Here is a 26059-nt window from a genome sequence, read left to right on the forward strand (position 1 = left end):
TGTCTTTTCCTGCTACAATGATTCTACTCTCTACCGGACTCCCATCCAAGTTCCTATGTCCTATCGGAGAGGCAGCTCTTGACCTCATTATAGAGGGCAGATGACTCATAGACCTCAAATGCAGGTTGCTCCTGGTCCAGCTACACACTTTTCAGGCGTTCTAAGCTGACAGGACCTGCTGCCGGGGTCTTGGTGGATGTGTTCACCTATGTAGCCCAAGATCCTAAAATGGTGACTGACACAGAGTAGGCACTCAATAAATATTAGTCGAATGAATAAATAAATTAGGTTTCACTTGAACACCCCCATCCGTAGCCACTGGTAAAATCTTTTGACTATAGTCACATATGTAAGAGAAAAAAGCTCTCCTGATAAATGCAGTAACAATAACTCACTTGTCTCTCAGCTCTAGGAGAGCTACTCTCATAATTGGCAGAATATTTTCAGCTCATTTGAAGAATAAAAGGAGTTATCTACATACTAAATATTATTTACTAAATATTATTTAATATAGTTGGGCTAAAATGTCACAGCAAATATCTATAGCCGTCTAATGCCTATTAAGATAGACATTCATGAAAGGAGGCTGGTTGTTACCCAGATGCGGGGAGAGAGGGACTAGGGGGACGTAGTGAGTGACTTCTTGGGTATAGGGTTTCTTTTTGGGGTGATGAATTGATTGTGGGGATGATTGCACAACTCTGTGAACATGCTAAAAACCATTGAATTTACATTTTCAATGGATGAATTGTATGGTACGCAGAAAGCATCTCAATAAAGCTGTTATTTAAAAAAAAGACATAGGCATTCACACATCAATTTTCACTTCTCTTCATTTCTACAGAAAATCCTTTGAGTAGGCAATGCAAGTTTGTAAAACTCCCCTCTCCCTTCCTCCCTCACCAATTTGGCTCCTTTCTTAGCAATTACAGTGTGCGATGCATGGAGTGCTTGCTCTGACAGTATTTGTCTAGCAGTCTGTGGGGCAGCGTGGGCGCGGGTGCTGGACCAGGATGAAGAAGGAACACTGATGGGCCGGGAGGCTGTCGTCCAAGGCCCCTGTCCCCAAGCCAGGAATAATGAAGCTTTGCCAGGTTGGGAGCCACTACTGCAAGTTGCTTGAGGTTTTCCATAAGCACAGGCCCAACTTGTAACAGGATTTCCAAGCTCCCAGTGTAGCCAAGTAAATATGCCACATGTTCAATTATATGTGTTATGTAAAAATTGATGTCTTCTAAGGAGACACCAGGAGCGAACAACTTACTCAACTGCTCAAAAATCTTTGAAAGAATCAAGGGCTCGAAAAGCCAAGAGCCTAAAATTAAGAAAAAAGAAAACTTCTGCCTAGGGGATCCCTGTCACTCAGCATCCTTCCTAACTGTTTATTCTTTTGCTGTCAGACATAGTGTGTCTGTGCTCCTATTAGCCTGAGTTGAACAAGAATAGGATGGTGGGGAGTGTCTAATGTGTTTCAGAAATCATTTTTATGGTATTTTTATTTGGAGATTTTATATCATAGCTTCTCCCAGGAGTTGTTCATTGACTGGAATAATAATAACCTCTATTTCATAGGATTTTTGGGACGATTAAATAAAATAATGCATGCAGGGTGCATGACACAGGGAATGTATGGACTGTGTGCATTCCATTATTATTTATTATTGGTCACAGTGGGAGCTGTGTCTAACTCCGTCTAATCTTGCCACCTATCCATGTCAAGATGGGGCAGACCCTGCTTCTGTGATACTTCATTGGTGCCTGGGGTGTTGGTTTATGGCACAAATGCCTCCTGCAAGGGGAATCACAGGAGGGCCAGGCTGCTGGGGTTCAAATCCCAGCTCTGCTACTGCCCAGTTATGTGACATGGAGCCAGTTTCCTCACTGCCCTTTTCTTTGGTTTCCTCATCTATACAATGGATTAGTCAAATTAAAAGTTATATATCTACTTGATAGGATGGTTATGAGGATTTAATAGGCTAATATTTGTAGTATGCTTAGGAGAGTGTGTAGCACATTGAAAGTGCTTATGTGTATTTGTTAAATAAAAAGATAGATAGAGAGCTAGCTGGACCCTGATATGGGGTGGGTGTGGGGTAGGGGGTGGGTGGGAGGCTTGCTACGTGGCAGTGATGTTTGCAAGATGGAGGTGAGGCTAAAAACAACAAGTCCTGGGCATTTTCTCCTTGAAAGAAAAAGTGGTGCCAGGTAGGAAATATTTAGGAAAAAATTGCTGAGACAGTAGTGACACTCCAATGGTGGAATTTTCCACCCCCTTGCCAGAGACCTTTAGAAATGAGGTAGACGCATATTATCTCAGGAAGGCTTACATATAAGCTGTTTAGAAACTAGAGGTTGGATTATCAATGAGCTCTTAAGGTTGTGTTTGAGGTAGTACAGAGATTAGTTCCATAAACTGGACTTTGGTAAAACCTGAACCATGACTTAAGAACTGGATACAAGTCGTAAGACAAAAAGCAATCAGAAAAGGAATACAAATTTTAGCTATCCGGTTTTTCCTAAAAGGATTGTTTTGGTTTTGTTTGTTTCTAATTTTTGAAGACTTCCGGGTGTATATAACTTGTCACTTAAAATAAAACAAAATTCAACAGTGTTTACGTAGAAACCTACTATCCTTTCAACTGAGCTTTTGTAGAAATGGGGATTTTGTAATGGGAAAGTTTCACATAATATCCTATCTTCAGAAGTATGATAACAACAGTCCTATTACTGAACCTATTTTAAGCCCCTTCCACATGGTTTGCTTCACTCTTAGCTCAATCCTAAATTATTATTATTGGGCTCAAGTTTACTACTTAAATCTTAGAGGATACAACCACACACCTCTGGCCCAGGTCTCAGGTATCTCCCCTAACCCAGTTGAAAAGGTGGGAGATAGGCACTGACACAGGCATCCAGACGGAGCTATTACTCTAAAACCCAATCTCCACTTCACTAGCAGGTGGACACATGCAGTCTACCTACTGACCCAGCTCCCGGCTCCTGTGGCCCACAGGCTGTGGTCTGGGGCTGCTGGTGATAGAGGCTGCAGATAGGGATGGCCTTGGCAACGTAACGTGGGCGGCTCCCTCTGGGGTCGTCCCTGGTACCTGCATCAGGGTGGCTGGCTGTGCAGTTGTCCCTGGAACTGATGGCTTCTGATAGGCTTTTGTGGTCTCACCTGTAAGAAGATGAAATTACACTGATAAAACAAATAAAATAGCCGGTAGGCTCTTCAGAAGAGAAATAAATGTTTGTTGAACACGAGTTATGAGCACAGAACCATGCTGGCCACCGTGGAGAGTGAAATCCACCTGTCCTAAAAGAATGTGCAGTCTGGATGGAGCAGTAAGTCAATACACAAACCAAAGATTAAATAACAATAAAGAACTTATATGACAGTTCAAACCATAGCGACAGACAAGGCAGAACGTGATTAATCACCAAATTAATTTTCCAGACACTAGGAACCATGGGTCATGCACATACTTTTTTGCTGTTTCAGTTAGCATTGGCCTAGGGATAGAAGGTATTCTCCGGCACTCACTATGACTTACTTTTAGAAAATGTGTTCTAGATTTCTAGTTTGGGGTGGTTCACGAGTAGTCAGCTAACTCCTCTGGGCTCCAGTTTCCTCATCTGTACAATGAAGTAATGGAACTAATTAGATTATAAGGATCATGTTGATTCTACTTCTAAACTGTGCTCTTTATCCATGTGCGATGATTTGGATTGCTTCCACAATTTTAAATGAGTCTCAATTTGTTACAACTCTGGGTGCCCTGAGAATATCTCTGAAGGTTTAGGGCAAGGGGGCAAGTGGTCCCTACTGGACATTGGGGACCGTGCAGAGCCGTGGGTCTGTGCCACAAGGAGATACCAAACAATCCCACAAGTGAACAACAGCCCCCCTCGCAAATGCCTGCTGGACCCCACGGGAGATAGGCCAGCTTCTAAATCTGAGCATCTGTATGTCGCTTAGGTTGCTGTCACAAATGACCACAAACCTGGTGGCTTAAAAGAACAGAAATGTATTCTCTTATAGTTCTGGAGGCTGAAAGTTGGAAATCAGTATCACTGGGCTGAACTCAATCTGTTGGCAGGACTGAGCTCCCTCGGGAGGCTCTAGGGTAGAATCTGTTTCCTGCCTCTTCCATTTTCTGCTGGCTGCTAGCATTCCTTGGCTTGTGGCCACACGCCTCCAATTTTTAATGCCGGCATCCTCAAGTCTCTGTCTGCCCATCTTCAGTTGACCTTCTCTTCTGCGTGTCTGTGTCAGTCTCTCTCTTATAAGGATACATGAGATTGCAGTTACGGCCTACCCAGATAATTCAGGATAATCTTCCCATCTCAAAATCCTTAAGTTAATCACATCTGCAAAGCTCCTTTTGCATATAAGGTAACATTCACAGGTTCCAAGGATGAGGACGTGGATGTCTTTGTGGGAAGGGGAAGATTTTTCAGCCTACCACAGCATCTCAGCTCTCGCCTTAACTCAGCTTAGGGTTGCTGTATCTTTGGTACACAGAACAGCAGGCCTAGGAGATAGATCTGTAATAATAAGGTGCTACGCTCTTCATGGGAACCATCCCACTTCCTGTTTGTAGAGCATGATGGGAAAATAGTGTCTCTCATCGCCCCAGACCAGCCATGTTCAGATCCACTGCTCAGCACGGGCACCTGCTTGTTTCCCCCGACACTGTCACCTTCTGCAGCAATTACAGTATTGACTTAGGAGAGCAAGTTAGCAAACAGCAGCCTGGTATTGGGTTGGAGTTTGGCCATCTGGTCTGCTCCTGTAGGCATTAGCCTGTCAAGGCAGGAAACAGATCCCTCATTTACCCTGTTTCTTGCTAACTGTTGGTTGCCTTTAAATCTGCCTGTAGACTGTGCCAGACAAATTGCTAAAGAGCTGGCAGTGCCCTCAGGGGTTCAGCCAGTCTTCACGCCATCCTTGGGCGAAGCTGAACCTGCGTGATTTATGACGTTTCCAAAACTTTAAAGGAATTGAGCTTTCATAACAAGTCCTAGGGAAGTTACTAATTTCTTTAAAGTACTCTTCTGTCTTACCCCCTGGTAAATGCTACCAGGCGTTAATGCCTCTTCAGGGAGACGCAGGCCCAAGTTCAACCTACTTCGTATAGGGCAAAGCCATTTAATAGTATCACTTGTATATTTTATGAAATGGGATATAACTATTAATTTTGAGAGAAGTATATAAATAAACTGACAATGCATTTTACTTGCAAATTATTCAACTACAATTACGTTAAAAATAAAATTTCTACTTGCAAATAGTAAACATTTTTGCCACTTTAAACTTAATTAGATATTGAAAATCTGAATTATCTTTTTTTAAACCATTGTCTAATTTTCAAGGTTTCTGAACAGCACAGTCTGCCTTTGCTAATATTGATTTTCTAGAGAGCAGATGAAATATCCTGGGGACAGCCATTTTTGTTCTTGTTTAGAACACAGACGCTTTCAAACATGTCCTAAATCCGACCAACAGAACCATCTCTCTGGTCTCCCACGGTCTTCCAGGGGCTGGTGTTTCTGCCTGCTCTCCTTCACGGAATAGGATTGTCTTTAGCAGAGACAGAAAATACTCTAAACTAACTGCTTCCAATTTCTTACTGAGCATAATGCCTGATGTGACCCAAAGTGAATTCTTCATGGGACCAGGTTCCCTTTGAGCAATTTGAAATTAAACCAGTAAAATAGTTTATTTGTACAACCTCAGTTACATGGAACTTTGGTCTCTTTTAAAAGATTTTCCTGGGAAAACATTTCAAAACTTCCCTTAGGCTCTTAACAGATTACTCGTTGGAGAAGGTGAAGAACAGCTCCAGATGACCAGCTTCTCAATGGCAGCAGGATATCCTCAGAACTGCCTATACCTGGTTCATTTTTAGGATCACAGTGGAGGTGTTAAAATGCAGATTCCAGGGCCCGATTCACAGAGATTCTGACTCATTGGATCTGGGGTGGGCCTGTGGAAATCTGACTTGACAACCACAGCCAGTGCCAGGCTGGACTCCTGGCTCCAGCCCTCCCCAGCCTGCCACTAACGCTTTCTGAACCTGTTCCCTTTGCCGTAACATGGGGAGGGTCAGACCCACTTTCAGGGCTGTTGTCATCATTAGACATGTCTATAAGGGACCCACACAGTGCTTTGCACATGGTAGGCACTTGATAAATGACAGTAGCTGACATTTATCATCATGAGATGCCTTCCCCTCCCCCAGTGGAAACAAAGCTTTCAGTAGGTGTCAAAGGTGAGATGACTGAAGGAAATTAAGCCAGTTTAGCAGCAATGTCTGGAGGTCAGAGTAATCGGGTTGGCTTTGGCTCTTGCCGTGCTAACTCAGAGTGACATATGAGGGCAGAAAATCTAATATTCACTGAGCATCCACCATGCGCCAGGCACTGTGAAGGCCTCTTGGCCTAAGCACTCATGTTTGATATTAATCACAATCCAGGAGGTCCATCCAAGTATTCTCATTTTTTGGATAAGGAACAGATTTTCCAAGAGGTCAAGAAACGTGGCTGAGGTCACACATACAAGAGGTAGCAGAGGCAGGATTTTGGCCCACACTTGTTCGATTCCAAATTCCATATTTTTTCCTCAAAAGGGGAACGAAGGGGAAGGCAAGTCATGAGTAGCCTCAAGATTCATACATGTTGGTCCTATCAGAGGATGGTCTCTCTAGAGTTGTGATGCAAGCAGTCTTAGTCTCAAGATGGTGAAGGGTGGCCTTCGTGGGTACAGGCAGTGAGGGCAGGGAAGTCAAACTTATTATCATAAACTTGGGCTTGAGTTTCTTCTGGGGCAGGGACAGTGCAGCTGGCCAGGGGGAGCCCTGGGGGTGGGGTAGGGGGTTGTTCCTGACACTCTTGCTCAGCAGCCTTGAATAAAAGCTTGCCCTTCTCTTGTAGCAGTGCCAGCTGCGTGCGTCCCCAGCTTCCAGTGAACTTCTATAAACCAACACTTACCTGTTTTTATAGCTCAGAGGAGCTTGAGGCTCTAGCCAAATAACAGCTGCCTGACTACGGTTGCTTACTGCCTGGGAGGGAACAGCATTTAAATCTCAGGAATGTTCACCCTCAGCAGGAGCTGCACAGTGCAAATCAAGATGCTTTCTAGTTTTTGAGTGAGAGAATTTCCTGTGGAAGAAGGTTCTTATGCTTTGCAGGGGGGTGGGGGGTGGGGATGTGGGTGGGGGGGGGAAGGGGGGAGGGCGTGGTCCTCTGAATCTGATTTGCCTGTTAACTCGCATTCACGGAGAGAGATTAGGAAGCAGTTTATAGGGGCATGATGAGACCTGAACATCTGCTGGCCCTCACATCTCCCTCTCTTCTGCTTCCTCCAATTTCTATAGGAACTTTATCATGTAAGGAAGAGTAGCAACCAAGGGGACGACCCTTTTCTGGTTCTCACTGGACTTTTTTATTTGCATTGGTGAAATTTACTCCATGGTGGGACTATATCTTTAAAGAGGTGTTCCTCTATCTTGAAGCTGGACAAGACCTCAAGTATCCCTTTTATGTTAGAATCCTTCAAGTTTAGTTCAGAGTCTGGTAATAAAAGACGCTCGATGCATGGTTCCCAAATGAATATATGAACTTAATTTTCCCCACCTAATAACTAGGAATGATCTTGTAATTGGGTAGTAATACCCGGTGATAGTGTCATTAAAGGTTGAGGTGGTTTGGTAGAGGGGACAAGTGACCTCAGCAACACTTGATGTCCTAAGGACGGCTGTTGCTCATTTTACATTTATATGTAAGAAAGACTGCCCGGCTCCCCTACACTCCTGCACGTCAGTGACTCGCCATGTGGGGGGACTGCAGGAAGCTGGGCCGCGGTGCTTGGGGTCCACAGAGAAGTTTTGGAGATGTGCTCTGCTGTGGAGAACGTACAAACCCAATGGGTTTTATAATCTAGGCTGTCATTTAGCTATAGCGGCTCTCCCCTGCACACCTCTGCCACCAGGGGTACCTTCTTGGAGGGGATATTAGCAGTGTTTGAGAGCTATAGGGGCCAGTTAGAAAGGTGCCCTCGGATGCGGAGTTAAACCTCTCCAAGGGTCAGCTTCTTTATGTGAAAATGCAGGGGACACAGGCACTGTGCCTCAGGCTCACGGTGTAGCAACAGGTGCCTGGCGCAGAGGAAACGCGCGGCCATTGACAGTTACAGAAGGTTGACAGAACTCTTCCTCTTGTCTGGATTCCGGTTAAGGCCCAAAGCTGAAGACAGAAGGCCCCATGATCCCCATTGCAAATGAGGAGAGGTGCCACTGAACTTCACACAGGTGGGGCCATTCGGGTAGAACCTGCACCATCACCAATGCCCCCTCACCCAGGTCAGTCAGCAGAAGGGAAGGACCTGAAGAAGGGGAAGGGTCAGCCGCCACTTGGGCAGACAGCAGTGTTCAGGGTAGGGCCCCTTCCCTCCCTTCCTCCATGCATTGCCCTCCCCAAGCCAAAGGAAGGGGCTTCAAAAGACTCACCCACCAAGACTACAGGGGCCGATGGGGAGGGGAGATAGGCCTCTCGTTCCCTACAGACCTCTCTGAGCAGAACCCACGGCCACGGGGTGCACTTTAGGAGCAGAGCTTGCAGAGAAAGCTTGGGGGAGTATTCTTGGAGTCTAGCTGTACTCTCCCTGTCAGGGTAAAAATAGGGGGTGCTTGACATGTGGTCCCTGAAGTTGGGATGCTTATTTGAACGTAGGGATGTTTCTGAAGGGGTAGGGGTGCTGCTGGAGGAGCTGAGGCATGCAGGGCTCAGAAGGTCAAAGGTGAATTGAGATGGGAGGAGAAAGGGGGCCTCTCCCTATCCTAGTTCTCCTCAGACCCCTGAGGGGAAGCGAACCCCAGCCATTCCCATGGCTCTGTGTGAAGGAGCTGCCCAGGGGACTACTGCACCAAGGGATGGGACACCTGACTCAGAGAGAGAGAGGCTGGCATAGATCTCTGGCCCAACAAGAGGGGGCCAGGACACAGCTGAATACTGCCTCCCTTAGCCCCAGGTATCCACACATATCACCTATTTAGAAATCACTGAGGGGGGCAGGTAGAAAAGGGTAAAGGGGGTCAAATACATGGTGACGGAAGGAGATTTGACTTTGGGTGGTGAACACACAATGCAATATACAGATGATGTATTATAGAATTGTGCACTTGAAACCTATGTAATTGTATTAACCTGTGTCACCCCAATAAATCTAATAATGAAAAATAATAAAGTCATGTGATACACGAAAGGAAGAAAGAAAGAAAGATAGAAAGGAAAGGGAAAGAAAAGAGAAGAAAAGAAAAAAAGAAAAGAAAGAGAAAGACAACAGAGAGGCCAGGGACACTCTCCCTCCATCAGCTGGCCAGTCACTTAAGGAGATGTCTGTCACCTAGTCCTCATCTCCGTGCCCACACCAAAAGAGGAAAGGTGATATCTCAGAAACAGTCCATGAGCCACCACGATCTGCTGCCAGCCTGGGGGGGTGGGGGGGCGAAACAGCTATACCTTGCATTTTAAACCCAAGCTTGTCTAGATTACTGGAATAATTAAGATGTCATTAAAGACATAGTTGGAGCAGTAACTGGGGGAAAAAATGAAAAACATTTCCTATTTGTATGCCAAGGCGACTCACATCAGGACTCTTTGTGTACACTGTTATTAGCATGAAAAACGACAGGATAATGGTATAGAATGAGGTTTCTGGAGCCATAGTGTCTGGGTTTCATTCTCAGCTCTGCTCCTTACTAGCTGTGTGGCAAAGGGCAAGCTACTAAACTACTCTGTGCTGCATTTTCCTCAAAGTGCACATTAGGGCTAAGAATGGAACGTACGCATGGTGTTGTGAGGGTGACTAAACGCGATAATCAGCTCTTGGAACAGGGCCTGGCACACAGCAAATGCTCGATCAATGCTAGCTCCTGTTGTTATCCTTAAACCACGTTCACCTTAAATACGTGAACAAAATCAACTAGCCCATCAACTTTCTGGAAGCAATGCAAAATCCTGTTACGAAGCGACTCACAGCTTCTCTTTGTGTGGGAAATCAAAGTAGCCCCAAAGACGCAATACTGCATAGCAGAGTTCCCACTTTAGTCCAGAAACCCAGAAAAAGGTATTTTCTTGGCCTGAGGTCCACCTGTGACTCCTTTGTAGCTCACATGAAGCTGGGTAGGCACAACCTCAGAGACACTGTATCTGTGGCCTGGGTTGTCACTCAGATTAGCTGTTTGCTGTTACGCCATAAACCACATCCTTCTCTGCGCTTCCCTTCATTTCATACCTGACCTTTTCCCTTTCAGCTGCCAGGGAATATTTCTGGGCAAAACGTCACATCATCTTCTAAAGGTAGCAATACAATAAAATTCAAGGTAACAGTCATTATGAATGAAAATGACACAAACACAGAGATAATCTTGGAATTGTAAAAACAAACAAACAACAAAACCCCCAAAATACGAAGCCTCACTCTTCAGCCTTAGCCGCCATCTCATCCCATTGATTTCTGTGCCCATGTTCCTGGCAGCTGTTAAAATATTACTGGAGTCAGTGGAGCTTGACCAGTTAAGATGTTAATTTCTACACTATCGCTTAAAACACAATATTGCGTGTTTATGAACTCCGAAGATTTAGATGAAATCACTCATGAACACTTGCCTGCTTTGGCAGCGGGGCTTTTAGGTGATGAATATGTAAGAGCCGATGGGTAGGTTACGCCCTTCTGGGGTTTACCTTCTGCAAAAGAGAGAGAGAGAGAGAAAAGATTTATTTGTAGAGCTAGAGGTTTTAGATGGTTCTGTTCTGATAAGCTGATTCCATCCTTCCAATTTATTTCTCTTGAGTTCAATAAAATCAGTCAGTCTCCCCCATGCTGAATTGTTGATTACAAGAAGAAAGTCAAGTGGCATTTTGTCTTCTGTATTGCCTGTGTTTTATTCATATTAGAAAGGAAGTAATAAAATCTCCATGACTCAGAGTTTAACATTAGCAACCCTTATTTTACCCACGAAGATGTGACATGGAAGCTAAGGTTTTCATATATGTGGCTCTGAATGTTTAATTAGGTCAGTAGATGGAGTGAAAACATTCCCCATGCTCTCCTTTAGATGCTGGAGAGCTCTGGTCACAGCCTGGCTATGTGGGAGTAGCTACCTCTCACTTTCATGGACCCTGTGGGGACCATTTGAATTCCATGGCATTAGAGAAACCTGAAAGTAGGTAAACAATCAGCCTTGATAAGCATTTGTTGCCCACCCAGGGAGAGAGAGTTGAGCTGCCAGGCTAGGAGAAGGAATGCTAATGTATATCAGGGAAACAATGGAGGCCTAAAAAGACAAAAACAATTAGATGATGGGGCTGGGTAAGCACTTCCAAGGCTGATAGGACTAATATGGCCTGAGGAGATTGTTGCCAGAGGCTTCCTCCACCAGCAGGTCAGGCCTGAAATTCCACCACAGGAGCTTTGTTCCGCAATGAAACAGAAAGTGTCTCTGGAATGTAGAATTCCCCCAAAGGCAGGTAATGTGTCTCACCTGGTAACTTGAATGCCCAGTGGCCAGAGCGGTGTCTGATATGTAGTAGATGCTCAGTAAATATTTATTCAAAGGAATATCTTAGTGCTTAGATCTCTGTTATAATTCAAACACTCTTGGGAGGTTATCCAATGTTTCCATCTAACAACGAAAACACTTTAACTCTCAACCTGAGGGAATATTTTTATAGGCTGGGGCTTGGGAGAAGATGGTGAGGAGTGTCATTTGGAGACCCCAGCGGGGTGGAACAGAATCTAGTGCACGATTTTGCCAAACATGCTATTGGCACAAAGGATTGTGGGGTCCTGAAGCAGACAGGGTCTCAAGAAGAGCTTGGGATTGGAAGTAAGAAAATATAGGTCTCTGTTTCTATTTTAACATTAACTGCCTTAATCTCTGAGGCTGTCATTTATTTTCATTCAGAAAATATGGACAACAATATGACACAAAGTTGTAGGACCTAATGGAAAAAAAAAGTTAAAATGTTTTGGAACTATATATTGCCATAGAGATGCAAAGATGTTATTCTAGTATTACCCACAAATGTCACTCAAAATGAGGATGAGGCAAAGGTTTGGGCTTACTTGAGTTACTTCATCTCATTACAGTCACCTGGGAGCAGAGCTTGGCATTTCCAGGTTTTCCGCCCTTATAGGTCTGCTCCAAATAGACAACAACTGAGGTTATTTCAGACCCAAGGAGGACACTTGGATGTGACCTCACTTTATCAACAGAGCGCTGCAGAGACAACATTTCTCTCTATTTCCTATTCTTCTCACATCTAAAATCCTATGGTTCTTTCTGTCTCTATGCAGAGGGGCATGAGCTTAGTTTTCTGAAATGTGAATCGAAAAACAAGTGGACTATTTGAGGAGGTACTTCTCTGACCTTTCCCATTCCTTCCGAAAGCTTGTGCTGACCCAAAATGTACATCCCCTCTCCTGCTCCCTCACCCCAGACCAAAGCGAGTTAACTAAAGGAGCACAGCAACATGTAAAAACTGGAAATGACCTAGATGGAGGCATCTGAGCCTTCAGAGGAGGATTCTGACACTATTCAGCGACTCGCTGGCCTTGAGCCTCTGGGGAGCAGACCTTGGCCGCCAGTCAATTGATACCCTTACACGGAAGTGCGCTTTCCTAACTCGCCCATTCAAAAGATACTCCTAGCCATTGCAGAAGCACAAATGTTTTATCACTGGCAAAAATTGTTTTCGGTTAAACGTCACTAGGTGGAATGAGGGGACATGGAAGTTGAGATTTATAGGGAATAATCTCAGCAGATTGATTTTCACTTAAAATTCCAAAACATCTCTACTCTCATGGAATTAATTTTTCTTTTAAACCTCTGTTGGGATTCTTGAATTGCAGACTAAGGACTTTAGATCAAAATACTCATATTTAGCCAGGAGCTACTTGGTAAACACTTAATGTGGAGATTATATTTCTCTCTATGTTCAACAAATTTGTATTCTAGACTTAGCATTTTCATATGGCTCTTATTCTGAATTCTTTGTTACAAGGCAAACCTCACACACAGTACTATGACTTTCCACTATCTGACTTAGAAACCAGTCTAATTTGAACCCTAAGTATGCAGAGAGGGGGAAATCTCTTCTTTATATAAGAATATTAGTTAATAAATGTGAAAGGAATGACAGAATTAGAACAACTATAATTTTGCAATTACTAATGTAATTTTTATGACAGCAAGGATCATCAATAGATGTAAAACCACTGGTGAAATTTATTGGAAACAAGCTATTCATGCTGTTTTGAAGTATCACCCTGCAGATTGCTTATTAATTAGAAGGTATCTTCACCGTGGAGAGATACTGCAAAGTGTACAAGTAATCAAATTTAGCCTCACCAATAACTGGACAAAATGACACTATGTGCCTCCTGATATGGTCATTGTGATAAGACATAATGGATGGGCTATGATACTACCTGTGTGGTATCTTTGCCAAAATATTTAACCTGAATCCAATCATGAGGAAATCACTGGACATGTTTGTGGTCCAGACTGTGGGACATACTGCTAGACAACTAGCTGGGACTTCAAAAATGTCATTGCCATTCATGACCAAAAAACGCAATGTGGTGAGATAGTTCCAGATTAAAGGACACTAAATAGACATGACAAGGAAATGCAGTGGATGATCTTTGATTGGATTGTGACTCCAAAAACAAAAGAAGAAGAATAAATTACTATTAAGACTGTTTTGGGGTAATTAGATACAATTGAATGCAAACTACTTATTAGATAATATTATTGTATCAATGTTAATTCTTTAGGCATGGCATTAGTATCGTGGTTATTTAGGAAAATGTTCTTGTTCTTACAAGATGTATGCTGATGTATTGAGGGATAAAGTGTCATGCTACCTGCAGCTTTTTTTTTTTCACATGGTTCAGAACAAAATATAGATAGATGATAGGTAGATAAATAAAGCAAATGTTGCAACGTATTAACAACTAGTGAATCCAGGTGAAGGGATTATAGGTATTCATTGTAATATTCTTTAAATTTTTCTGTAGATTAAAAAATTTTCAAAATAAAAGTTTAGATTGGGGAAATTCACAAATACTAAAAAAAGGGAGGAAGGTCATGATAATACTGAAATACTTGATTATCTTTCCACTGTGAAATCACAATAATCATTAGCTCACTGGCATCTTTGAAAAAGGGGAAAAAAGGTGAAAAATGAGTATCTACAAAAATCATGTGGAGCTAGATAGTGACAACTGATTGACTAGTGAAACAATGATTAAATAAGAAGAAATCTCAAATAAAATTGTAGCGTAGTTCTCTAAGAGCCTATCTCTATCTATTCGTTTACCAGAAATCTCGAGGAATAAGGTTCTAGATGTGAGATTCATTTGGCCTAACAAAAGGAGTAGTTCAAAAACCGAAGTTATTAAATGTAAGTCACTTAATTAAAAAGTTTGATTGGACTTACAGATAGCTGCAGTGTGTTTAAAATGAATAATTGGGGCCTTTTAATATTTCCAGACTTTGTAGTGATTTATCACTGTAATTATAATTCATTGTTTCATGATCCTAATTATCAGGAGAACTAATGCTTCAGATTTTTATGAAATGAGGCGGGCCATCAATTAAAAGTAACAGCACATTGAAAAGAGCACATTTCATCCCGTGAGGTCACTTAACCCAAGTGCCTGTGTGTAGCAGCATTTCCCCAGTGTGTAGACTTACCTGAGACAATGAAGGATTCTCTCCACCGTGGTAGGGATAAGGACTGGACACCATTGGAATAACTCCCTCTATAGCCAGATTGTCCCGCTACTTTCCGAACAAGTATTTTCCCTCCTGAATTATCAAGCACACCACTATGAAGAGGGAAAGAAAATTTTTGTTTTGAGGAATAAAACAGAGAAATATTGTTTGACATGATCAACGGATTATCCGACTAGCCGCCATCTTTATTTAGAGATACGACAGCAGCAAGATGAAGAAAAAGTTGACTTGGACCTGCAACCCACCCCCTAAGAATGGTGCCTCTGTCACATGGCCCGGCGTGTGACCTCCCAGGTTAGATGTCCTTCTTTTTCTTATTACAGGACCTGATTATTTAGTCAGCTGGGAATTTCTCTTTGCTACCATGCCTCAAATTTCTTTTCCTTGGTTTCCTTATTCCCACTAGTTCTTTTAAGTAAAACCTCTTACCTGACAATTTCCAATTTGGTTTTGTGACATCACAGAATGACTCCAGTTGTTTCAAAGGGTTATATGGCATTTTAAAATGCAAATTATTCCTTTTATTTTGGGCCAGGAAAGGAAGGTGTGCAGCTAAATTAAACGCATTGAAAAGAGTCTCCAAAGATGAGAATTGTTTCTTGACAGGCTTTTGAAGGTTTTAGATTCTGATGTGACAGTAACTGAAATATCTACCTCTTTCCTTCTATGGCAGGAGCTCCATTCTGGTTCCTAACTATCACTTTTACATTGTCATTTCCTTGCCCCAGAGGCTAAAATGGCTCCTGTGGGTATCTGTAATTTATGGCGCGGGGTAGCTAAAAAAATACTTAGATTTGTTCCTATCAACACCCTTCCTTTCCTCCAGGAATAAGAGTTGCCCTTTCCTGCTCTCCCACCTTTATGGTGAGTCAGAGACTTTGAATATTCAACTTCCCAATGACCCAGAAGGAAAGAAAGTGATAATAATGCTTGACATGAAAAACAGTGAATTGCTTTAAAATCATTTCCACATATGGTATCTGCCTAGGTCCTCTCAGCAAACCCATGAGTCATGCAGTGGAGGGAATGTTATTCCCAACGCATAGAAACAGGCTTAGACAGGTTGAGTGACTCACTCCAGATTTTGTAACTAGTAAATAGCAAGGCAGGGATTTGAACCTAGGTCTAACTGATCAGGAGACCTGGGTTTGTCCCACTTGGTCCCAGTTGCCTCTCAGGGTCCAAAAGCACAGGTACCTCCTGACTACAATAACTCCTCGTTCCCTCGTGTCTTTGCAACCCGGGTCTCTCTTTAATCAGAAGCTCTCAGAATCAGGTTACATCATTTCTCCCAGCTGCAGACAGGCTGGTCTCAGCGCCCCTGAAAACCACGTGATTCTCACTCCTGTGTCTCTGTTCATTCTGCTCTTTTTGTTCTGGAGAACCTGGTTCCCACTTCTGCCTGACTAGGCCTGTGTCACTGGGTCCTAACACCGCCTTCTCCACAGAGATTCAGACCCGGCTTTGCCAGGCCCCTTCCTCATGACACCTTAAAATCCTGTCTCACAACCAAGACTCTGGTTTTATTTGATCTTGTGCTACTTCCTAAAAGTTTCTTGAGTTAATTTCATCTCCCAACTAGATTGGAAATTTTTGTACGGAAAGGACAATGTACTAGAAGGACTCTCAGTGGTGAGTGAGCTCTGCTCCTACTGGCTTTTGAAAGTCAGTTGCTAAGGTTTTCAGGATTGTGCAAGCTGGTTCATTTCACGTTGGTAGCTTGAAATCAGCCATGGCGGGAGTATTTATACCACAAACATTGGTAAATCAGCAACTCCACCCTTTTTTGGAGAGTCAGTTGTTACACATTTACCAGCACACCACTGGCGTAGGCTGAAAATTCTCATTATTAAAAAAAGTTCTCCCATGGTCCCTTTCTTTATAATTAATGGGGAAAATAAAAATAACTCTCACCTTTTTATTTTCTCCCAGAGAAATCATCCTGCCCCTGGATTTATATTCTATCATATTGAAATGTATATGCAGCAGGCACTTGCTGTTGTTTAAGAGTCAGAAGCACTTTAGCTGCCACTTAGAGGGAGGGGAAATGGGGAGGGGGAGCTGTGCTGAGCTTCCCTCGGGCTATTTAAAGGGAATAGGGAGGGCCCAGGGGGTTCTCAAGCTGGACTGAGCTGCTGATATCCCTTGTGAGGGTTTTGTAAGACCAAACACCCAGACTTTGGGAAAGGTGCAGAGGTACACCTACTGCGTTCTTGTAAGATTTTTCTGGTTGCAGAAGAGAGTGAAGCCTCAATGGAGGACCTGGATGTCCCCAGACATTCTCCTAGAGAAAGGCAGATCCTGGGGAGGTCAGTGGTCGGTAAACCACAGGAGGCCACAGCAGTCCAAGGAGGTCAATGCACTGGATACTTGACCATCATAGGATACCGGAGGAGGGAGAGAGGGGCTCCTGAAAGGGGCTGTGGTTCCACTTATGAAGCACATGGGGGCAGAGCCGTGGTAATTTGCTGAACATGGCCTTGAGGTTTGCCTTCTTCCTAACCCAGATTCCAGGGGACTTGGATAAGCTGAGACAGCGTCCAGGCTCAGAGGAAAGGGACTTCCCACCACTAGGCCAGGTTTTGAATGGCTGTCACTCTTAGGAGGTCATCGGCTGAGAAATTAGCCTGAAGAGTGCTCTGCATGGAGATGGCCTCTGATTTGCCCCGTCTCAGAGAAATGCCTCCACTCCCCAGCACCTGGTCCCACATGAAACACAGAGGTTAGTTCAGGACAGGACTGGCCAAAATGTGATGTCTCAGTTATGTTCATTATCCCTTTGGTTTGAAAGGATCCAGGGAATCACGCATAAGACATCTGATTTTGATATATTGTATGAATATTAAATCCATTAAGCTGAATATGAAATCTGAATTTCTAAACCAAAGCATGCTCTCTTCAGTTTCCCTCTTCTGACTGGGGGGGACTCTGGCAGGACAATGACAGGAGGTGCCTCAAGCACTTTCCATTTATGTTCTCGGTCTTAAATCCTGCCTTCTAAAAACAGACTTCTGCTGTTGTGAAAAACAAAACAAATAGTATCCAAAATTCCTATGTTCTTCCTGAAGACTCTTCATCCTCTCCACTGAGGGTGGTACTTCTTTCCAAATAGTTTCCCACTCTAGCAGACACTGTCTGAAAAGCTACAAGGACATGCAGTTGTTCGAGTAGCAAATCTTGCTTTTTGAAACAAAACATTCAAGATCTTCTCCTCTGCCCTTCTACCCTCATCTGTATTCCTCCCAGCAACTCCCTAGATTCTAACCCAGCTGCTGGAATTGCTGAATCCCCGTCCTGGTCAATCCCTTCTATGTGTCTATCCATCACAAAGCCTTTGCTAGCTCTAGTGCTCCATAGTCCAAATCCCCCTCAAGTCCTCACTTTGTACTTTAAATAGTACTGGGACCCCTGTCCTTATGGAATGTGTCACCTGGGCTCTGGGCAATGGTGGACATGAGTTCTAATCCTGAATGTGCAACTAACTAGCAATGGACTTAATTTCCCTAGGCCTCAGTTCCTCTTCTAACACATGGGGTTGCTAACAATAGTCTCCTAGGGTTGAGATGATGCTAGAGGGAGAGAATCAGAGGGGAAGGGATTAGTTATCGTTATGAGGATATCTTTGACCAGGTGAAATTAACTCGTGTAGCTCTGTCCTGCATAAGTAACGTGGAGAGACAAGAGAGAGCCAGCAAGTGCCAGAGGAAGCAACTGCCAACGATCTCAGATCACAGTTGGGAACATACAGGCAACCTCAAAACAGGCTCAGCCTCTGCAGCAGATGCTAGCGTCTATGTAGACACAGGCTGGAGAATACTGAGTGGGAGAGCTGCGTGGGCAAGCACATATGTGTGTAAGGATGATGTGAGCATGCACACGTGTGGGAGGCATGCACAGACACACATGTATAGATTTGTACACCTCTTCCCTTTTTGCATGACCTTGATTTCAGAGTGCAAGCAAAATATTTGTATTCCATAGTCTGGAGTGAGGAAATAGCACTTAGTGTTTTTCTTGAACGTTCCACTCCTTATCCTTATTAGAGTCTTGGAATCCTGCTCCCATCGAATAATCAGTTAGCTCATCATCCCGCTGCAGTGCTAGGGAAAGGAAAAGTGTGGCCAGCCAAATCTACGAGTCATTGTTACATCTTATTTTACACAGATTTTTTTCTTACTGTCTCCCCAAATTTCAGAGAAGTTACAGGCTAGACACCCTGAAAGGGAATGAATTTTACATCTCCCGTTTCTCTGGCAAAGATACAATTGAACAGTCAACTGACTGATGTGCAAGTAAGGAAAAAGGAAAATGATACCAGAAGCCTGAATAATTCAGAAATTTCATCCAGTATCCGGTGGCTGAGCACTGCCTCAGGAGCCACATCTCAGCAGTGCTGGGTGCTGTTTAGGAGCACGAGCGCTGGACTTAGCTTCCAGTCCCTATTCTGATACTAAATTTTAATAGTGGGGCTTTAGGAAAGCTAGTCAGCCTCTCCACCTGTAAGGTGTGGATAATAGTAGTAGACACCGCATAGGGGACTTGTGAGGACTAAGTAACACAGGTGAGTTTCTTGACACACACACGTTAGCCTTATTATCGAAGATATTAAGTAAATATCCATTGGAGTGTTTTGACTCCAAGCCTAAGAAAAGGAGGCGTGAGAATTCTGCAAAGGTCACTTTGCCTCTCCCTATTTAGGAAGTAACTCAGGCCAAACCATGGCATGCTTCCTGTTCTCCTTCCTGGATCCCAAACCAACAACTGACCAAGCAGTGCCACCTTTCACCCTTCTCACTTTTCCTGGTCCATTTGTCTCCAGACATCACCATAGCCGTGACATTTCTTCTTCAATCTTATGGGCCTTTCTTAGTCACGTCCTTGTTATTTCCTTGCTCAGCACATACAGGGAAACACAAAAAATGCTTGACATCATCCTGAGCTTTGGTTTCCTTGTTATGAACGTGAAAGAGAATTCTTCTCCCCTCCTCATTAAGGTGTAAAGAGAAGTCGGTCCTTTCCACAAAATACTGGGAAAGGAGATCCAGGGCCACGCACTGCTGCTGCGTAATTCCATGGGATAGGGTTGCCAGGAGAAATACAGGACGCTCAATTAAATTGGTACATTTTTGTTGCTAAAGCAGGAAAGCCTGCACCGGGGCTCCCTGCCCACACCCTGATGCTGGCTGTGAAGTAGCTCAGAGCTGCCCACCTGTGAACTGCAGCGGCACACACACTGGAGTAGGATGAGTACACGTCTGTGCCGTAAACGTGGTATTTGGGGTCCTGGCATCCTGCTGGACACTTCACAACGAACTCAGGATTGATGATCTTTCCGGCTTTGACATCACAGTTTATCTGAGGCACATCTGGGAATACAAGATGAGGTCAACATTACCTTGTGGCATCAGCTTATATATGGGGCGACTTGCTTAGATCATAACTGTTCATTTATGTAATCGCAAAGAGCCAGAGCCTGGCTTGACCCTAGCTCCACTTCATATAATGAGCGCAAATATGTAACTAGGACACGCCTCAGACCAAAAGAAAAGCACTGACCATCCATTGCCTTTCATCGCTGAGAGCAAAAACAAAAGGCTTATTGCTGGGCTTATATGGACGATCAATTAATTGAAGAAGAGAACTCTGGGAGAAGACCTGCCTCCAGCGGCCAGAAATACTATCTTGAGTCAATGGCCGGAGAGCCCTGGCGTTTCAGATGCTCTGGAGCTAGCCCAGGAAAAGAGAAAACTCTCAGACGACCTGACAGGAGGATGCAAAGGTATTCCGGGAAAGGCTAACAAAGGAGCGTGGACGTGGAGGGCACGACTGGCCTGCTGTAGCACAGGTCCCATGCTGGAGCCTGGTGCAAGGATGGGCGTGGGTAGGGCCGGACCAGGTGCTCGAGTACTTGTATTCTATGGGGATGTGGGACGCTATGGAAGATTTTTGGAGAGACAGATAAATAAAAGCGATCTTTTGTCTTGGTCCCAGAGGATGGATCCTAAATCCAGGGTCAAGATGGGAGTGATCTTTTCCCATCTGCCTCAATACTTGGTGGAAAGCTGGGAACTCCACGCTGAGCATCCAGGGGAAGCTCATTTATCCTTTCCTCCTTCCTGTTCAGCGTTGTGAGTGTAATCTCCAGGCTAATGTCATCCAGTGCAGTAGGTGAGTCTTCTGGAGCTGAAAGCTTTCTTAGGGATGAGGTGGGCAGATGCCCTAGTGGCAATACCCACAAGGAGGTGTGCCTGCATCTTCCCTCAAAAACGGAAGGAAAACCTCCCAGATGACACTATAAGGGTGTCCTTCAAGTTGGGAATGTCTTTCATCCTAGGCCCCGTTCTTCAGAAGGGACTCTGAAACATGAGCACAGTTCAAAGAGTAAGAAGGCTCAGGAAGGGTCTGGAAACCACCAGATGTGAGGGATGGCTGGCAGAAATGGGTTCTTTGGCCGTAAGAAGGAGCGAATTTGGAGGCAAGTGATAGTTGTCTTCACAAGTAGGACTGTTGTGTGTTAAGACACCAGAGGGCAGAGTTAGAACTAAAGGATAGATTTTTATATGGAGGCAAATTTGGCCAAGAAGAACTTTCTAGTAATTGAAGTTGCCCTTGAAGCTGTGGACTGACTGCCTCATGAGCAGGGAATGGGCTGGCAGGGACTGAACAGTTAAAGAGGGGATTTTCCACATTGGGTGGGAGAAAGAAATAAAGCCCCGCCCCATGCTAAGAGTCTGTGATTACATACACGGATTCAGGATCTCTGCCAGGCCACCCACCCTCTCACTGAGTTACTGAGATGGTCTCAGAGTTGTTAATGGCTTCCAGCTGTATCCAAAATGCACACACTTTTTTTTTTTTTTTTTTAACCCTTAGATACCTGAATGGAACAGAGTTGGCCTTTCATTCAGACTGGAGAGAACTGACGTTAGAACTCCTGCTCTTTTCTTAAACACCCCTCCCAGACAATCTTTGCCACTCAGGGCTGGGCCAGCATGGAAGTGCTTCTCCTGGAGCCTGGGGGCTGAGTTTGATCACAGGCTAAAACAATTTGTGGTCTACATTAAGAAGTGGAGCCCTGTGCTTAAAACAGTTTTGTGGTTTCCTTCTCCCCACCACAGGTTGCCTCCTCTCCAAAGTTATTTTCTTTTTTCTTTCATTCTTTTAAATCCTGACATTCAAGGCTGCATTTACTATTTTGAGTCTTAGAGATTTGTGTTTTTGTTTTTGTTTTTTTTAAGGCAATTTGGGGACCGAAGATGCCACTGTAGGCTCTCCTTAAATTAGTTAATTGTTTGATCCCTGGGTGTAACTGAATGCATTCAGCTCTGCTTCTTTCTGCAGATCACTTCCCCACTCCCAAATGCATCTCCTCCCTTAGATGGAAAAAAAGAAAACAAGGAAAAAAAGAAAGCATTCTTTCTTGTTCTTAGTTATTTGAAATAGGAGGTGAAAACTTCTGTGAACTGGGGTTCAATTTAGATGTACCTTTGGCTCCCTAAGATTTTGGATCCCTGGCAGGCCAACCCAAATCTTCTGGAGTTGAGTAAATGGCTATATCTAGAAGCTTACTGCATGAGTATTATACAGTGATTAAACCTATTGAAAAACTACGGGCGCACACACAACATGCAGTGGGTTTTCCATGAAATAGTTGGTTTAAACAGACAAGGGGAAAAATGTCATGTGGGAATATTTTACTTCCTGCTAATCTATTCCCCACCCCTTCCTCTAAGGGGCATGTGTGTTTTGGTTTGGTTTGTCTTGTTTTTTTCATAGATCTAAGAAGTAATTTAAATAAGATCAGCTTTATCTGTGCCCAACCAGATTAGTGAAATTGGTGGATCAACTTGTCCCATGGGCCGGGGTGGGGTGGGGTGGGGGGGGTGGAGGGGAATGAAATGACACTAAGCACATGTGCTCATGCACTTTGGAAAAACAGGGTGCAATGGCAAAGTGTGGCTAAAGGGCAATTATTTCTTAAATTTGTACAGAACATCAAGTTGGAGAGAGTGAGCTAATTAAAATTTTCAGAATAATTGCCCAAATCACTGGACATTATAATGTCTAAATCCAACTGGGAAGAAGCAGCCATTTGCATCTTTTTGGCAGCTCTTCTTTGAGTATATGGAAGACATGGTTTATTTCTTTACAGTATCCTCACAGTTATTTGTGAAACAGTCTGTTGTCCTGTAACCTTCCAAGAAATCCTCCATCTACTTGAGGACCAAATTAAATGGTTTATCTTTGCATTTCCGCTGACTACTTTTGAGCTGTTCCATCTCACAGCTTAGGTTTTCCTTTTTTCTTTCTCTGTTGGTACTTAGGTTCATTTTCATATCTCCCTTCCCCCTTGTCTGGGCTATGTCTCAAAAGTGCAGAAATAAGACTTCCTTAAGAGAACAATGCCAAGCTAAGAGAACAATTCTAAGCTAAGGCAGCTCAAGAAGTATCAGTCTAAGGTCTGAGGGGAACAGGAAGACATTTGACAAATGTCAAACAGAATTGGGTGCTGGGGGGTGGTTTAGGGGCTGCTGTGCCCTCACTATTAATCTCAGGTGAGAACTTTTTAGAAGCCATAAAATGGTTTACTCTAGGAACATTTGGAGAAATTGAGGAGAGAGGCTCTCCATTCCTTCCTGAGTGGACAGTTGCTGGTGGCAGTAACGGAATTCTGGGCTAAAGTCACAGAGATCCCAGGGGCGCCCAGAACTACTTTGGTGGAACGTTTGCACACAGACCTGTTCCTTGGCCATCTGCTCTCCTCTCCCTCAGGTGATTCCTTAAGGTCACCTTGCCTATCATTTTTGTGAAAGAGCTCACATTGGAGCATCTCAGAATCTGCCAAGGATTCCTTCCCACAGGCCCTTGGCACCAGCCACAGGGAAAAGAAAAGAACCACTTGAACCCAGCTGGTTAGAATTGTGAGATAACCTTTAGATGCTGCTCACGGAAGTAATGTATCTGCTGCATTGATCTCAAAGGGTTTCTGAACAAAAGACCTCATCTCAGAGGGTTCCTGGGCAAAATGGGTTCTGCCTCAGCCACTATTTTCATGCAACATTGGAATCAGAGGCAGAACTGCAAATGTTTCTGCCCTGGGCTGGGTCTTCTGCCTGGTCTAATAACAGAGTGATTACTGGGTGATGTCAGTACAATCAGCCAGTGATGTAGCAAGCTAAATCAAACTGTATACTCTAGTTCTTATTTTGCCATTCATCTTTGCAATGATCCCAGGCAAGCCACATTGCTTCTGGGACACAAATTTCTTAATCTATTCGAGGCCATAATAAGTTTGCCTCCTGGATGTTAATGAGGAAGAATTATTATAATGTACAAGCACTTATGCATAAACAGTTTTGATATTAAATGATTTTGTTGGACCGTGATATTCCACTAGAATAAAATCCTATTTTAAGAGAATTATGCAAAAAAGGCTTGCCACTGCTGCCCATGGTAATTTTCAAATGAATGTTGTCTTGTAGACTTGGCTCGTATCATTTCTCATACCTGGAACCCTTTTCCTTTTATCTGTTTAAATGCTACTACTTTTTCAATGTCCCAGTTCCATTTATATCTTTACTCATCTATTAGAATATATAATCCACGAAGGCAGGGATTTTTGTCTGTTCTGTTCACTGCTGCTCAACAGACTGTCTGCTGAATGATCGAATGAATGAATGAATGAATGAAGCCAATCCATTAGCAAGTCCTGTTAGTTTTATTTCCAAATCTGCTATTTCTCTCTACCTCCACCTTGGTTCAAGTCACCAACAGGACTGTCAACACAATAGCTTCCTATCTTGTCTTCTTCCTTCCATGTTGTCCCAGTCCTTTCTGCGTTGAATAGCCAGTGTGATGCTTTTAAAAATGTAATCATTTTTCATCACTCTCCTGCTTAAAATCCCTCATTGGCTTTCTGTTGCCCTCAGAATAATGTCCAAGCTCCTTAAGATGGTTTATAAGGCCCTAAAAGATTTGGTCCCTGAACTTCTCTCTACTTAATCTCTTAACACTGTTACTTGGATGATGAAAAGGTATCAGCCAGCAAAGGCCTGGAAGAAAGAGCTTTCAGGCAGAAGTGAGAGCCAGGGCAAAAATTCTGATATGGGAATGGGCTTGATGGTTTGAAGAAGATACAGGAGGTCAGTGTGCCTGGAGCACAGTTAGTGGGGAGAGAGAGAGAGAGAGAGAGAGAGAGAGAGAGAGAGAGAGAGAGAGAGAGAGAGAGAGACATCCGTGACAGAGTCTGGGAAGTCAGCAGGGCTCAAATCACATGGGGACTAGACAAATTATTAATCCAAATATGACCAAGATGTCAACAATTGTTTTTGTTAGAACTCTTCAGGATTGCACAATATTCTTTTCAGAAGAAACTTCTTGACAAGCCTACTTGGGATAGAGGCTGAGCTTCCAAGGGCTTGCATGTGGGCTGAACTGTTCAGAGAGGCAAGGAGAAGAGTCTACTTGTAAAATGGGCTTGTTATATGGGAGAGGGAGGATGGGGCAGAGATAGTAAGGGAGAGAGCGTGAGGGTGGAATGAGGTGCTGGTGGAAGAAAATTTTGTGTTTCACAAGGTGACTCCTTCTGTTTATCCTTGAAATATCTGCAATAAAGGCTCCAAAATATGATAAAATAGCAGATGCAGGGAAGTTTCTTCGAGGAGCTAGTAAAGTAGCTAAGTCACAGGGCACGGCAGGACGGGAAGGCCATGGGAACACAGGAGGGGCTTGGTGGAGAAAATCATGAGGAGTACGTTGCAGCTTCTCCAGAAATCACAGGGAGAGCTCCAGACTTGGTGTTTACACAGATCTAACCTGACTCCTGAGGAGCCATGGTGGCCAAGCTTCCACTGGAGTGACAACCACTCTAGATGATGAAACTACAGCTTTGGTCAATAATGGGGCTGGATTTGAGTGCAGGTATGTCTGATTCTAACACTGTATTGCATTCTCGCCTGAGCCAAGCCTTTGTCAAGAAGATGCGCAGCGTCGGAGGTTAAAGAAATATTTTCCCTTGGTCATTAAATATTTCTCAAGGAGAATATATACAAGCAACAATGTGGCGAAATGTAGGACATGCGATGGAAATAGTTGATAGAGACAAACCTGGTAAAGGGCACTTGTCTCGGCAGATAACTCCAAGCTCAAGCCTTAAGCACTTCAAAAATTCTATAAAATTGGTCTTTCTAGCCGATGTTTTTGCCAGGTCTGCGAAAATACCTATATCCACACTCCATGGAAGGATGTTGATG

At 43.7% G+C, this 26059-nt stretch overlaps 1 protein-coding gene across 2 annotated transcripts in view; it reads right to left on the bottom strand.

Annotated features, from left to right (window-relative positions):
* The window catches only part of VIT (vitrin), a 99660-nt gene that overhangs the window by 35333 nt on the left and 38268 nt on the right, over window positions 1-26059 (bottom strand). For both annotated transcript variants that reach the window (XM_019741949.3, XM_088796218.1), the window contains exons 4-7: window positions 20017-20173; window positions 14766-14899; window positions 10672-10749; window positions 2987-3178 (exon numbers count right to left, since the gene is read on the bottom strand). In XM_019741949.3, coding sequence (XP_019597508.3) covers window positions 2987-3178; window positions 10672-10749; window positions 14766-14899; window positions 20017-20173 — 561 coding nt within the window. The remainder of the gene's footprint in view (window positions 1-2986; window positions 3179-10671; window positions 10750-14765; window positions 14900-20016; window positions 20174-26059) is intronic.

This window comes from Rhinolophus sinicus, chromosome 2 (genome assembly GCF_057876585.1).
Source record: "Rhinolophus sinicus isolate RSI-liver-muscle chromosome 2, RSI-T2T, whole genome shotgun sequence".
Classification (NCBI taxonomy): Eukaryota; Metazoa; Chordata; class Mammalia; order Chiroptera; family Rhinolophidae; genus Rhinolophus; species Rhinolophus sinicus.